At 45.5% G+C, this 12,847-nt stretch overlaps 1 protein-coding gene across 4 annotated transcripts in view; it reads right to left on the bottom strand.

Moving 5' to 3' along the window:
- LOC140481055 (tripartite motif-containing protein 2-like) overlaps positions 1–12,847 on the bottom strand; it is a 79,777-nt gene that overhangs the window by 53,802 nt on the left and 13,128 nt on the right. Inside the window, exons 6-9 of one of the 4 annotated variants that reach the window (XM_072576646.1) lie at positions 10,644–11,367; positions 9,328–9,431; positions 8,891–9,058; positions 6,423–6,603 (exon numbers count right to left, since the gene is read on the bottom strand). In XM_072576646.1, coding sequence (XP_072432747.1) covers positions 6,423–6,603; positions 8,891–9,058; positions 9,328–9,431; positions 10,644–11,367 — 1,177 coding nt within the window. The remainder of the gene's footprint in view (positions 1–6,422; positions 6,604–8,890; positions 9,059–9,327; positions 9,432–10,643; positions 11,368–12,847) is intronic. The other 3 variants (XM_072576648.1, XM_072576649.1, XM_072576650.1) reach the window with 3 other exon arrangements.

The following is a 12,847-nucleotide window of genomic DNA, read 5'->3' as shown; positions in this document are numbered from 1 at the left end:
TGAACTGCTGTGCTCTTCCAGCACCACTAATCAAGGCTGTTTTTTTCAACCTGTCTTCAAAGCTTGGACACCATTGGACGAAGGATGGTATACAGCTCTCCCTAAAAGTTGAATGCCATTCGACTTGAAGAAATACTCAAATTCCCTGCTGGCAAACAATGGCCTATTGTCTGAAAGTCCGAGTATTGCAAAAGATGTCCACAAGTTTTCTATTGACAACCCCGCGTTTGATGAATTAACTCTATGCATATCCAGCTAATTTGAGTGGGTGTCCATAATGACCATGAACATTAAGTCAATGAAAGGACCTGCCCATTCAACATGGACCGAGTCCAGGGTTTACCCGGCCATTCCCATTAATGTGGACGAGCTGGTGGTGGCAACCTTTGTCTTTTTCGGCACTCTGGGCACTGCCCCACAAAACGGTTATGTCTGCATCCAATCTTGGTCACCAGACATCATCTTCAATGTGCAAACCCCTGGATGACCCTGGTGAAGTTCACCTGGTACCTGGCAGTGACCTCCGTTCGGGACAATCACTCTAGATCCCATAATAATATGCCGTCCTCTACTGCGGTCTGGTCTCTCCAAACCCAAGAAGATTTCAGTTCCGGCTTGATTGCCCTTTGGTTCCCTCCATCACCACCAGCTGTTTCAGTTTTGCCAGGACTGAACTTTTCTGCATCCAAAGTCTGATATTGTCAGCTGTGACTGAGCGCCGGTCCGGATAATTTAAAATCATTATGGACTTTTCCAGTGTCAGTACCACAGGTGATGTACCTGTCAGTAGGAGGTAGTTCATCGCATCCACATTTGCTACTTGGCCGCCTGGACTTAATATTAGAGTCCACCCCTGAATTCAGCCTGAATCTATGGATGGCACTGCCTTGCCCACTTCAGGTAAGCCGAGCAGGGGTTTGAGGTCTGTTATTATTACAAAATTACATCCATAAAGATGTTGGTGGAACTTTCTGACTCCAAATCTGACCGCCAAACCTCCTTTCTCTATCTGGGTGCATTTAAACTGTACATTTGCCAAAGTGGGCTATTGGGTATTCCTCTCCACTGGGCCACCTATGAGCTAATACTACCCCAATGCCGTACCGGGAGGCATCACATGTCAATACCAGATTGCACTTGGGACCATAATGTGCCAGTACCTTCAAGGATGATAGCTGTTTCTTCACTTCCCTGAAGGCTGTGGCTTGGCTACATGACCATTTCCAAGGTTGACCCTTTTTTTTCACACAAAAAAAGAGTTGATGTAAAAATGCCAGAATGGAGGCCAGGTAATGTATGAACTTTCTGTAATAATTCACCAGCCCAAGGAAAGAAGTAAGCTCCGGGACAGACGTAGGAGCCAAGATACCTTTGATTGCCCTCACTTTATCTTCCAACGGGTGTAACCGGTCTTGTCAACTCCGCAGCTTGGAACACACATTCCTCCCTCCTGGGAGAAATGTCTCAGGACTATGTCCAATTCTCTAAGTGCTCTCTCTTGGTCTCCCCCATTATTAGCACATCATCTCCATAAAATGTTCTCCATGGTCCGCTGATAAATGGCACAGGCTGATGATACCCGAAATGGCAGTCTCGTATATTTATACACACCATTATGGGTATTAATTGTAACATACTTCAGGGAATCCTCATCTAACTGCAATTGCAAGTACGCATGGCTTACTCCCAGCTTTGTGAAGGACAGCCTCTCTGCCAGCTTTGTGCATAAATACCTCTGCGAGGGATTGAGTATTTATCCAGCTGTGAAAAGCAGTTTACCATTTGATTAAAATCTCCACAAATCCCCACAAACTCACCCATCCAGCTTCACAATCGGTACGAGCAGTGCTGGCCATTCCACAAACTGGACTGGTTTGATGATCCTTTGCTTTCCAACCTTCTGATTTCTGCCTCTCTTTTTCCCCGCAAGGTAAACAGCACAGGGCAGATCTTTGAGAATCATTGAACTACTTCCTGGTCAACATGCAAGATGATCTTGGCTCCTCTGATAGCCTCTAAACCTTCCTAAAAAACTTCTAGATATTTAATTATGACTTCATTCAGACAGCTATTTACTAATCAAAGGATTTTGAGCCAATCAAGGTAAATCTTTCTCAAGGAATTGTGTCCCATCAAGCTTGGGCCTGAGCCTTTCACTGTAATCATTGGGAACTGAACCAGCAGCTTCTCATGACAGACCAGACCCCAAGTTGTGTCTTTAATCTGTAAAGGGCCCCTGGTATAGGTTCTCAGTCTAGCAGAGATTTTGTGTAAACCTAAGTGTTGTGGTCCAGACCGGATGTTGTTAAAGACTGATTCTACAATCACTGATACAGCTGCACCCAGTATCAACTGCCATTAGAACCCAGTGACCACTTAAACCAGATGTTTATTTTGATTGGTTCTGATCTGGATGTTGCTAAGTAGTTTAACTGTTCCAAACCAGATGTAGATGGACTTTCCAGGGGGTGCACTTTCCTGGATACAGTTTACTTACTCAACTAGGTGTAATGGGACTCTTCCACTGTCTCAAGTCCACATACTGGCAGCAATTACAATGGCTTTCCAGCCTGGATTCTGAAGAAAATTTGAATCGTTTTGCCAAAGCTTGACTTTGTTTTGGTGTTTTGCTGTGGCTGACCTAGGGTCCCTATGTTCAGGATATGGTCTGAATGAGGCTGTGCAGTTGCCTTCAATCAAGTGGTGTCCACAAAGCTCAATCAGACTAATGAGGGTGTTCACTTCCACCCTTCAACTTATATGCCACATTTTCCCATGATAAAGCCAGCCTATTTGAAGTCCAGTTGGGCTTCAGCTAGTAGGTGTTTTTGCATGGACACATAATTAATCCCACATACCAAAAGGCCTTACTAAAGGTTAAACCAAAGTCACATGCCTAGGGCTTTTGCCCGAAACGTCGATTTCAAAGCTACTTGGATGCTGCCTTAACTGCTGTGCTCTTCCAGCACCACTAGTCAATACTCTCAGCCTAGTCAAAAATTCTACTTAAATTGCCGAGTAAAACTGATTGTGTCTCAGAAGTATGGGAGGCTTGGAATAGATTATTTCCTAAGCTAAATTTGTGAACTCTTGAAAGCTTTTAGTATGTAGTGCCTCAGCGTAAATTAGGCTTTTAACAACTAAAAAAGCTGCAGGTCCACAAGCTGTCAGGAGAATTCCTCGTTGCTTTTCATCTACCCCAATGTCATTCACCCAAAAAGACTAATGCCTTCTTCCACATACTGGGCCCAGTCTTTAAAGGCAGGATTGAACAAATCAAACTTCCCAAATAACAACATGATGCCAGAAAGGCTTACCCCAAATCAAAGATGACTGCTGTGAGTGAATTTCTTCAGGAGGTGCTTTACTCTCATCGCCACTGAAATAATTCCACAGAGGCCGGTATCCGGTCAGTAAGTCATCCTTTATTTACATATGGAGAGTCCTCGAAACTGATCCAGCTCCCTCAGAGTGAACAGAATCGCTGACACTTCTGTTTATATCTGTCAGCCAGGGCTCCCTGATTGGATCAGATTAATAGCTCCAATCAAGGAACTCAGATTCGATGATGTTCACTTTGCTCCAATCATTTGAGTAAATTTGTTCAATCTTTCCTGATCACTGAAGTTTCTCATTCCTGGAACCATTCTTGTAATCCATTTTTGCGCTCTCTTCAATGCATTCACATCTTTCCTATAATGTGGTGCAGACAACTGTCCAAAATCCTCCAGCTGGGGCCTAACAAGGATCTTATACAAGGGTTAGGCTCCTCCAGTCCAGATCGGAAACATTGCTGTATGACAACTACATTCCCCCATCCTGACACAAACTAATCAAAAGGAAGTTGGAATTATTCAGCAGGGTATGACTGTGGGTGAATAAGAGTTATTGTTTTGAGGCTTGAGCAGCTAAATGGCTTCCTCCTGAGCCTGCGTAACAGATGCAAAAAAAAAATGGTCTCTTCCTCTTCCTATTCCTATGTTCCTCTAATTACAATCCCAGCAAACTCCCAGAGGCTTGCCTCCATGATGTTGCAACCACTCGCTGGCATCTCTCTGCACCCTTGACCCTACCTCAAAGAGCAATGAATGGTAGAGCAGACCTGATGGGCTGAATGGCCTCTTCCTCCTTATTCTATGAGATCATGGATGATCTGATAATCCTGATCTCCACTTTCTTGGCTTTTCCCCAAAACCATTGATTCCCTTCCTGATTAAAAATCTATCTCAGCCTTGAATGTACTTTTTTTTAAATTCATTTACGGGATGAGGGAATCACTGTCCAGGCCAGCATTTATTGCCCAGATGGCAGTTGAGAGTCAACCACATTGCTGTGGGCCTGGAGTCACATATAGGCCAGACCAGGTAAGGATGGCAGTTTCCCTCCTTAAAGGACATTAGTGACCCAGATGGGTTTTTAGAACAATCAACAATGGTCATCATTAGACTCTTAATTCCAGAATTTGTTTTATTGAATTCAAATTCCACCATCTGCCGTGGTGAGATTCACAGCCCCAACAGCCCTCTGTGATAAAGAATTCAACAGATACACTCCCCTCTGAGGGAAGAAATTCCTCCTCTTTTTGTTTTAACTGGACAATCCTTTACTCTGAGATGATGCCCTCCAGTCCCAAACTCTCCCACAGGAAAACAGCCTCTCCACATCCACCCTGCCAAATCTCCTGAGAATCTTGTATGTTTAGATTAGATTACTTACAGTGTGGAAACAGGCCCTTCGGCCCAACAACTCCATACCGACCCGCCGAAGTGCAACCCACCCATACACCTACATTTACCCCTTCATCTAACACTACGGGCAGTTTAGCATGGCCAATTCACCTGACCTGCACATCTTTGGACTGTGGGAGGAAACCAGAGCACCCGGAGGAAACCCACACCGACATGGGGAGAATGTGCAAGCTCCACAAAGTCAGTTGCCTGAGGTGGGAATTGAACCCGGGTCTCTGGCACTGTGAGGCAGCAGTGCTAACCACTGTGCCACTGTGCCGCCCACATTGTGTACAGGCCCAACCGACTGAACTCCTCCTCACAAGACAGTCTCTCCATCCTCAGATCAGCCGAGGGAACCTTTCCTGGACTGTCTCCGATGGCAGTTTATTTTTCCTTAGACACGGGGCTCAAAGCTGTTCACAGTATTCCGGCTGTGGGCTGACTAGTACCTTGTATAGTTTTAGCAAAACCTCCCTACTTTTATACTCCATTCCCTTGAAATAAAGGCCAACATTCCATTTGCCTTCCATGCTGAAATTGGATGCTCTTCTTTTATGATTCATGCACTAGGAATCCCAAATCCCTCTCAATTTAAATAATATTCAGTTCCTCTATTCTTCCTGCCAACCTACATAACCTCACATTTTCCCATGTTATATTCCATCTGCCTAGTTTTTACTCATTCACTTAACCTGTCTATATCCATCTGCAGACTCTGACATTCTCACCACTAGCATTTCCAATTATTTTTGGGTCATCACATATATCAACCAAGTCATTAATAAATGTTACAAGTAATTGTGGCCCTAGTGACCCTCCACTAGTTATAGGTTGACATCCTAAAATGCTTCCTTTATCACAATTCTCCGTCTTCTACGAGTTAGCCAGTCCTCTATGCACATCAGTATCCCACCTCCAACACCACGGGCTCTTATCTAAATAAGCTAATGTGTGGCTCCTTATCACAAGCCTTCTGACAACCCAGATACATTACACTGACTGTTTCCTCTTTATCCATCCTGCTTGTTACCTCTTCAAAGAATTCTAATAAATTTGTGAGGTATGATTTCCCCTTAGTGAAGTCACAGTGACTCTGCTTGATTGTAATGTGTTTCTATATACTCTGTTATTACATCCTTTACAATAGACATTTACGTCATATTAAGCTAACTGGCATATAGTTACCTTATTTTAAAACCCTCCCAGTCTTCTGGTTTACCATTAAACCTGGTCACATTGGATATTTTTCTTTCAATTCGATGCTATCTTTAACTGCCCTGGTTAACCATGGTTGGCTTTTACTGTGACCCATGAATTATGTTCTTCAACATCAGCCATTTTTCGTCAATTGTCTTTGCTGCTCAACTACTTTCCCAGTCCATTCCAGCCAGCTCTACCTCATTCCTTTGTAATTGCCATACTTAAGTTAAGCACAGTGTTTCCAACACAGGTAGCTCGCTCTCAAAATAAATGCTACATTCTACCATCTTATTCTCAAACTCCCCCAAACCCTTGCAGAAGTGACAATGGGGCAGGACACTATCCAAGAGGAAGGAACACAGGGGGGGGGCACAGTCGCACCGACAAGCTCCAGCAAGGGAGCACCAAGAACCCCTGTTAATTATCTGAACAACCCATCATGCACCTTCACCACAAAGAAATGTAAAGGAGGTGATTGGCTGATGTTATTACCGTCCAGTATACCTGCAAACTGTCTGTCTGCAGTGCCACGCACCCCGAACCGAGACACCAGCTTCCCATTGCACTGAAAAATGAAGACACAGCAAGCCTTGTTATCCACCACGATCAGGTGACCATTGTGATCGATAGCAACTCCCTTTGGTCCCAACAGCTTCCCAGCTCCAATCTTACCCTGCGGAGACAGAGAGAGAGAGAGAGAGAGAGAGAGACACACACAGAGAGAAGGGGAACGATGTCAGAGAATGTGAGGTTATGCACTTTGAAAGGAAGAATAGAGACATGGAAATCTGAAGCACAAAGAGACTTGAGAGCCTAGTTCAGTGTTCTCTAAAGATTAGGTTCGGTTGGCAGTTAGGAAGGTACACGCTATGGTAGCATTCATTTCAAGAGGGCAAGAATACAAGAACAGAGATGTACTGCTGAGGTTGTATAAGGCTCTGGTCAAATCACATTCGGAAAGTTGAGAGCAGTTTTGGGCCCCATATCAAAGAAAGGATGTGCTGGCCTTGGACAGGGTTCAGAGGAGGTTTACAAGAATGATCCTGGGGATGATGGGCTTATCATATGAGGAGCGGTTGAGGACTCTGAGTTTGTAATCGATGGAATTTAGAAGGATGATGGCGGGGCGGGGAGGTGGGTGGATCTGATTGAATCTTACAGAATACTGAGAGATAGTGAGGACTGCAGACACTGGCAAGTCAGAATCAATAAGGTGTGGAGATGGTGCAGCATCAGAGCAGCAGGAGAGCCGTCATTTCAGGTCAGAACCTGAGAGACCTGGATAGAGCTGGATAGCCTGGCACAGCTTTAGAGTGAAGGGATGACCCTTTAAAACGGAGTTGAGTTGGAATTTCTTCAGCCAGAGGGTGAGAGTCTATGGAACTCTTGCCACAGAAGGCTGTGGAGACCAAGCCATTGAGTGTATTTAACACAGAGAAAAATAGGTTTTTGATTGGTATAGGAATCAAAGGCGACAGGGAGAAGGCAGGAGAATGAGTGGAGAAACATGTCAGCCATGACCAAATGTCGGAACAGACCTGATGGGCCAAATGGCTTAATTCTGCTCCTGTACCTTATGGTCTTAGGAAGATTGATGGAATGTTGGCCCTTATTTCAAGGGGGTTGGAGTATAAGAGTAGGAAAGTCTTACTGCAACTGTACGTGATGCTAGTAAGACCACATCTGGAGTATTGTGAGCAGTTTTGGTTCCTTTGTATAAGGAAAGATATCATATCATTAGAGATAATTCAGAAGGATAATCCCTGGTATGCAGGGATTATTTTATGAGCAAAGCTTAAACAGGTCGGGACTCTACTCACTGGAGTTTAGAAGAATGAGAGGTGATCTCATTGAAACATCTAGGATTCTTAAGGGGCTTAACAGGGTCAATGCTGAGAGGATGTTTACCTTCATGGGAGGGTCTAGGAACAAATGGCACAGTTTCAGAATAAGAGGGTATGAATTTAAGGCAGAGATGAGGAGGAATTTCTTTTCTCAGAGGGGTGAATATCTTTGCCACTCCTTGCCACATCGAGCTGTGGAGGCAGAGTGCTTGTGTATATTTAAGGCAGAAATAGATAGATTCTTGATCAGTAAGGGAATCGAAGGTCATCAGAAAAGGGCAGGAAAGTGGATATGAGGAATGTCAGACCAACCATGATCCTATTGAATGGGGAAGCAAGCTCGAGAGACTGAATGGTCTACCTCTGTTCCAATTTCTTACGGCCTCATGCTGATATTCTATATCGATGCTAATGTAAAATAAAATCTCAGTGGGAACATCAGCTCATCGAAGATCGGTCAATTTACAGGAAATAGTGAGTAGGAATAAATGAGACATTTTAGGGTAAGCAAGATGTTGCAATTGGAGTGTCATCAGAATAATTTTGGGAATTCATCTGTTCAATTATTTTAATGATTTGAATAAACAGACTGAAGCTATGAGGTGAAATACACTGATGCCACCATGATAGGGAGGAAGGTAAATTGTGAGTCAGGTATAAAGTAACATTCAGTCATATAGTATAGAAGAGGTCCTTCTGCCCAGAGTCTGTCCTGCCAAAAATATATCAGTACCTGCACTCGTTCCACTTTTCAGCATTAGTCCCCCACTTGATGGAGGAATCAGTGACCAGAGATGTAGACCCAAAGATAAGGGCAGGAGGTTTAGAGGGGATATAAGGAAAAGATTGTTCACCCAAAGGATGCTGGGAATCTGCAACTCACTGCCAGTAAGGGTGGGAGAGACAGAAACCCTCAGAACATTTAAATGTGCACTTACAATGCCAAGGCTTTTGCCAAGGACACAATGGGCCAAAGGGTCTTCTCTGGGCTGTAGATCGCTATGTCTCACTACCTCTGCACCATTGCCAACTTTGCTCACCTCCTCCCATCCCTGTCCTCCTCATTCATCCCTCTCCTCTTCACCCCCCCTCCAACTCAGTGCTCCTCCCCCTCACCTTGAACTTGCCATCAGGGGTGAAGGTGCTGACCCAGCGGTTGTCGTAATCAGCCACGATGATGTCCCCATTGGGGTCGATGGTCACTCCGGTTGGCCGTTGCAGTTGGCCTGGAGACCGTCCTCGGACCCCAAACCGTAGCTTGAACTGTCCATCATTGGAGAAGACCTGGGAGAGGCAGGGAAACGGCAGGGAAAGAGTCTCATTCACGTGTGGAAAACTCACACATGCTCAGTAATTCAATTCCATCGCCCCCTTCCTCCAACACCCATGCCAGCGAGATCTAACAACAAAAGCAGCCACTCTCCCTGCCCACTGTGGGCCTTCAGGTCATGCCAGGTGAGTCCAGAGCACGCAGAACAGGCCAGAAATGAAGCCTGGCACTTTCCAGCCCAGCATGGGTGGTAGGTTTGGGGAGACAGGGTGGAATCGGTTACCTGGATACACTGGTTATTGCTGTCTGCCACCACGATACGATTATTTCCCGAAGCAGAGATTCCTTGAAGGTTGGTGAATTCCCCTTTCTCTCGACCTCTGGTCCCTGAAGGCAATAAATAAAAACAGAATAAGATTCACAGCTGGTGAAGAGGCTCTCAACTTCCACAGAGTGACTGGCCAGGTTAATGTTAGAAATACATTAACACAGCCCATGCCAAAGGGCTACAACATCAATCCCGGTAACTGGCCAAGGCAACAGGTCCCGGGATCACTGGAGGTAACAATGATACTAATGGAGGCAGCAATGCCCCTTTGTATGGCCTATCTTACCCAAACTGAGCCTGTATGCATTCCAGTCCTGTTCTGTGAACTTGAATCTGGAGAAGTTCACCAAGGACAAAGAATAAAATCAACTGTCTCATCTTCATCGAGACAGGTCAATCCAATACTGTTCACGTTACCAGGATTACATCCTGGTCTTTCAGAATTAGGGGCAGCACAATGGCACAGTGGTTAGCACTGCTGCCTCACAGCGCCAGGGTCCCAGGTTCAATTCCATTCTCGGACAACTGTCTGTGTGGAGTTTGCACATTCTCCCAGTGTCTGCGTGGGTTTACTCTGGGTGCTCCGGTTTCCTCCCACAGTCCAAAGATGTGCAGGTTAGGTGAATTGGCCATGTTAAATTGCCCATAGTCTTTGGTGTATTAGTCAGGGGTAAATATAGGGTAGGGGACTGGGTCTGGGTGGGTTACTCTTCGGAGGGTCGGTGTGACTGGTTGGGCCGAAGGGCCTGTATCCACACTGTGGAGAATCTAATCAGATCTCTCAACTGTGTACTTTTGTTTAAAGAAAATACAATACCATGATCAATCTCAGGACAGAGTCCTAGGTCTTTGGAAAACATTGGTGGCTCCATTCAAAAAATGTGAGGTTTATTTTGGTGAGAACCAGCCCAGTCAAACTGAGGTTCAATCTGATAATTAGGGAGTGATTGTGGAGTTGGGACAAGATCCAGGCCAATGCCCTGTGGGCAGGAGTTCAAACCCAAGCAGGGTCGCTAGGCAAGTTTACATCCAGTATATCAACCAGAATTGGAAGCCAGTCTCAGTGATGGTAACAATGAAACTGTTGTTGATTGTTGGTAAAAACCCATCTGGTTTACTTTGGGAAAGAAATCTGGCCCACAGGTGACTCAAAGATGCATGGTGATGTAGTGAAATGCCAGGTGTGACACTCAGTTCAAAGAAAATGAGGTACAAAGAGGTGGTCTTGCCAGCAATGCCCACATCCCAGTAAAGAAGAAAGAGGAACTCACCCACACGAATAATCAGCTCATCTTCAATGGGATTGTCCTTTTTTTTGCCAGTGCCGTACATACTGGCCGGACGGCGGACAGCTTTCTGACGGATGTGGCCACCACTTGGAGATTTGACCCTGCGCTTGACGTCCTCAGGAGAATGTGAGGAGTCAGAGGGTTTGGTAGCTCGGACTCGGTAAGGACTCCCTTTGACAGGCTGATTATACAGAGTCACAGACAGTGTGAAGTCGCCCTCCATCTTCAATGTGTAAAGGAGCTCATACGTGCCGTTCCTATTGTCCACGATCTCGCCCTGAGTGGAGCTGCCATCAGGAGCAATGATCTCTGCCTGCAGGATCGCGTTACCGCTCTTCACAAGCTCTCCGTCTTTATCCTTGGTTGTTATAGTAACTGTGGTCTGCTGGCCAACCACAGCATGCCGAAGGCCCTCTCCGGTGGCTACAGTCTGCTGTGCCACAGCATTGGTGGTAACCAGGACTCCGAGATTCTGGATGGATTTCCTCACCCCATCAGTCTCCACCCTCAGGTCTAGGTGCTCATTTTCCTGAGGTTGGAGAGGAAAGTCTTGTGCAGCGAGCTCACTCAACGTTTCCGTCATCTGCTTTTTCACCAGGAGCACCTCCGTCTCTGTGCCGTGACTCAAGGCCTGCTCCGTGAATTCTGAGCTGCTCCGGATTTTCTCCCGACCCTGCAGCAGGTACTCCAACTGTTTCTCAAGAACCTAAGAGATTGGGGAGAAGGTCAGCCATAGGCAGGGGTGCGGTATGTACATGGAGATGGAGCATATGGGTGGGATGTCTGCACAGACCTCAACCAAAGGAACATTAGCTTGGGGCCACTAGTTTTCATGAATTGGGGTCTTTGTCTTGGGGAGGGGTCATTCTGGTGTCAGCCCTTGTCACTCACTGGCTCCTCCCGGATTGTAACAATCAATGACTTATTGATCTGATTTTTTTCAATGCCTCACCTCAGGTGAACAGCTCTCTTTCTTTATTCACTCGGGGTTGGGCCAGCATTCAATGCCTGTCCCTAGTTGACCCCTGAGGTGGTGGTGGTGAGCTTCCTTCTTGATCTTTGGAATTTTGCTTACCTTCACTATATTGGAGTCAATTCATCTGTCTTTTCTTTGTCTGAATTGCAAGCGAGTGTGTAACTGTTTTGGGATTTTAAAGGGATACGGTTGAAGTTGCAAAGTGGGAGCTTATTAATTCTCTCTCTGCTCTTTTCAAAGTCAAGTGCGTTACTTTTTTGGTGTATATAAAAATTGATGAAGAGGGTGGAATATTATCAGCAATGGTGCAACTAGAGAGGGAGTGAGAGCACGAGACATAGAGTGAATGATCGACAGCAAGACGGGGCAATAAAGCAAGATGGAGTGAATGGGAATGAGTGAGTGAATGAGAGAGAGTGAGACAGAGTGGATGGGCAGGAGTGCATGTGAATGACAGAGGGCCAAAGAGAGAGAGAATGAGTGTGTGAGTAAACAACAGTGAACAAGGGAGAATGACAAGGAGGAGAGTGAAGAATTGCACATGGAAACTGGCCATTCAGCCTTCCAGGGGAATCTGTGATCTGGTGGTAATGTCACTGAATGAGGAAACCAGAATCTCTCTCATTCCAGGGGTGAAGATTCAAATCCAATTTAATAGTGACCATGAATCCATTTTCAAATGTCATAAAAACTCATTTGGTTCACTAATGGCCTTCAGGGAAGAAATTGCCATCCTTACCCAGTCTAGCCTGCATGTGATTCCAGACCCACAGCAACATGCCCAACTCTCAACTGCCCTCTGGGCAAATGGAATGGGCAATAAATGCTGCAACACCCACAAGCCAGGAATGAATATGAGAAAGTATCTAGTCTGCTCTGGCATTTCTGCTCCACATGATCTTCCTCCCACTAGCCCCTTCGTTCACCATCTCCTACTATCCTTTTGTCCATCAATCAGCTTTTCCCTTCAATACATTGACTCTGTTCACCTCAAGCTGCCTGCCCCCTGAGTGAAGAGAGGATCTGAGATGCATTTGCATTGTTTCTAGTTTTGCCACAGAGGTGGAAACAGATTCTGTGGGTACATGTTATTAACCTGTTAACCATATTCATTAACCCATTGACCTCCATGGTCATTCACCCATTAACTCTAGTCATTAAACCATTAAACACCAAAGTGACTCAGCATTAACCTCCATGGTAGAAGTTT

The sequence above is a fragment of the Chiloscyllium punctatum genome, chromosome 9, assembly GCF_047496795.1.
Source record: "Chiloscyllium punctatum isolate Juve2018m chromosome 9, sChiPun1.3, whole genome shotgun sequence".
Lineage (NCBI taxonomy): Eukaryota > Metazoa > Chordata > Chondrichthyes > Orectolobiformes > Hemiscylliidae > Chiloscyllium > Chiloscyllium punctatum.
Note: the sequence above shows the minus strand (reverse complement) of the source record. Positions and strands in the feature narration are given on the sequence as shown.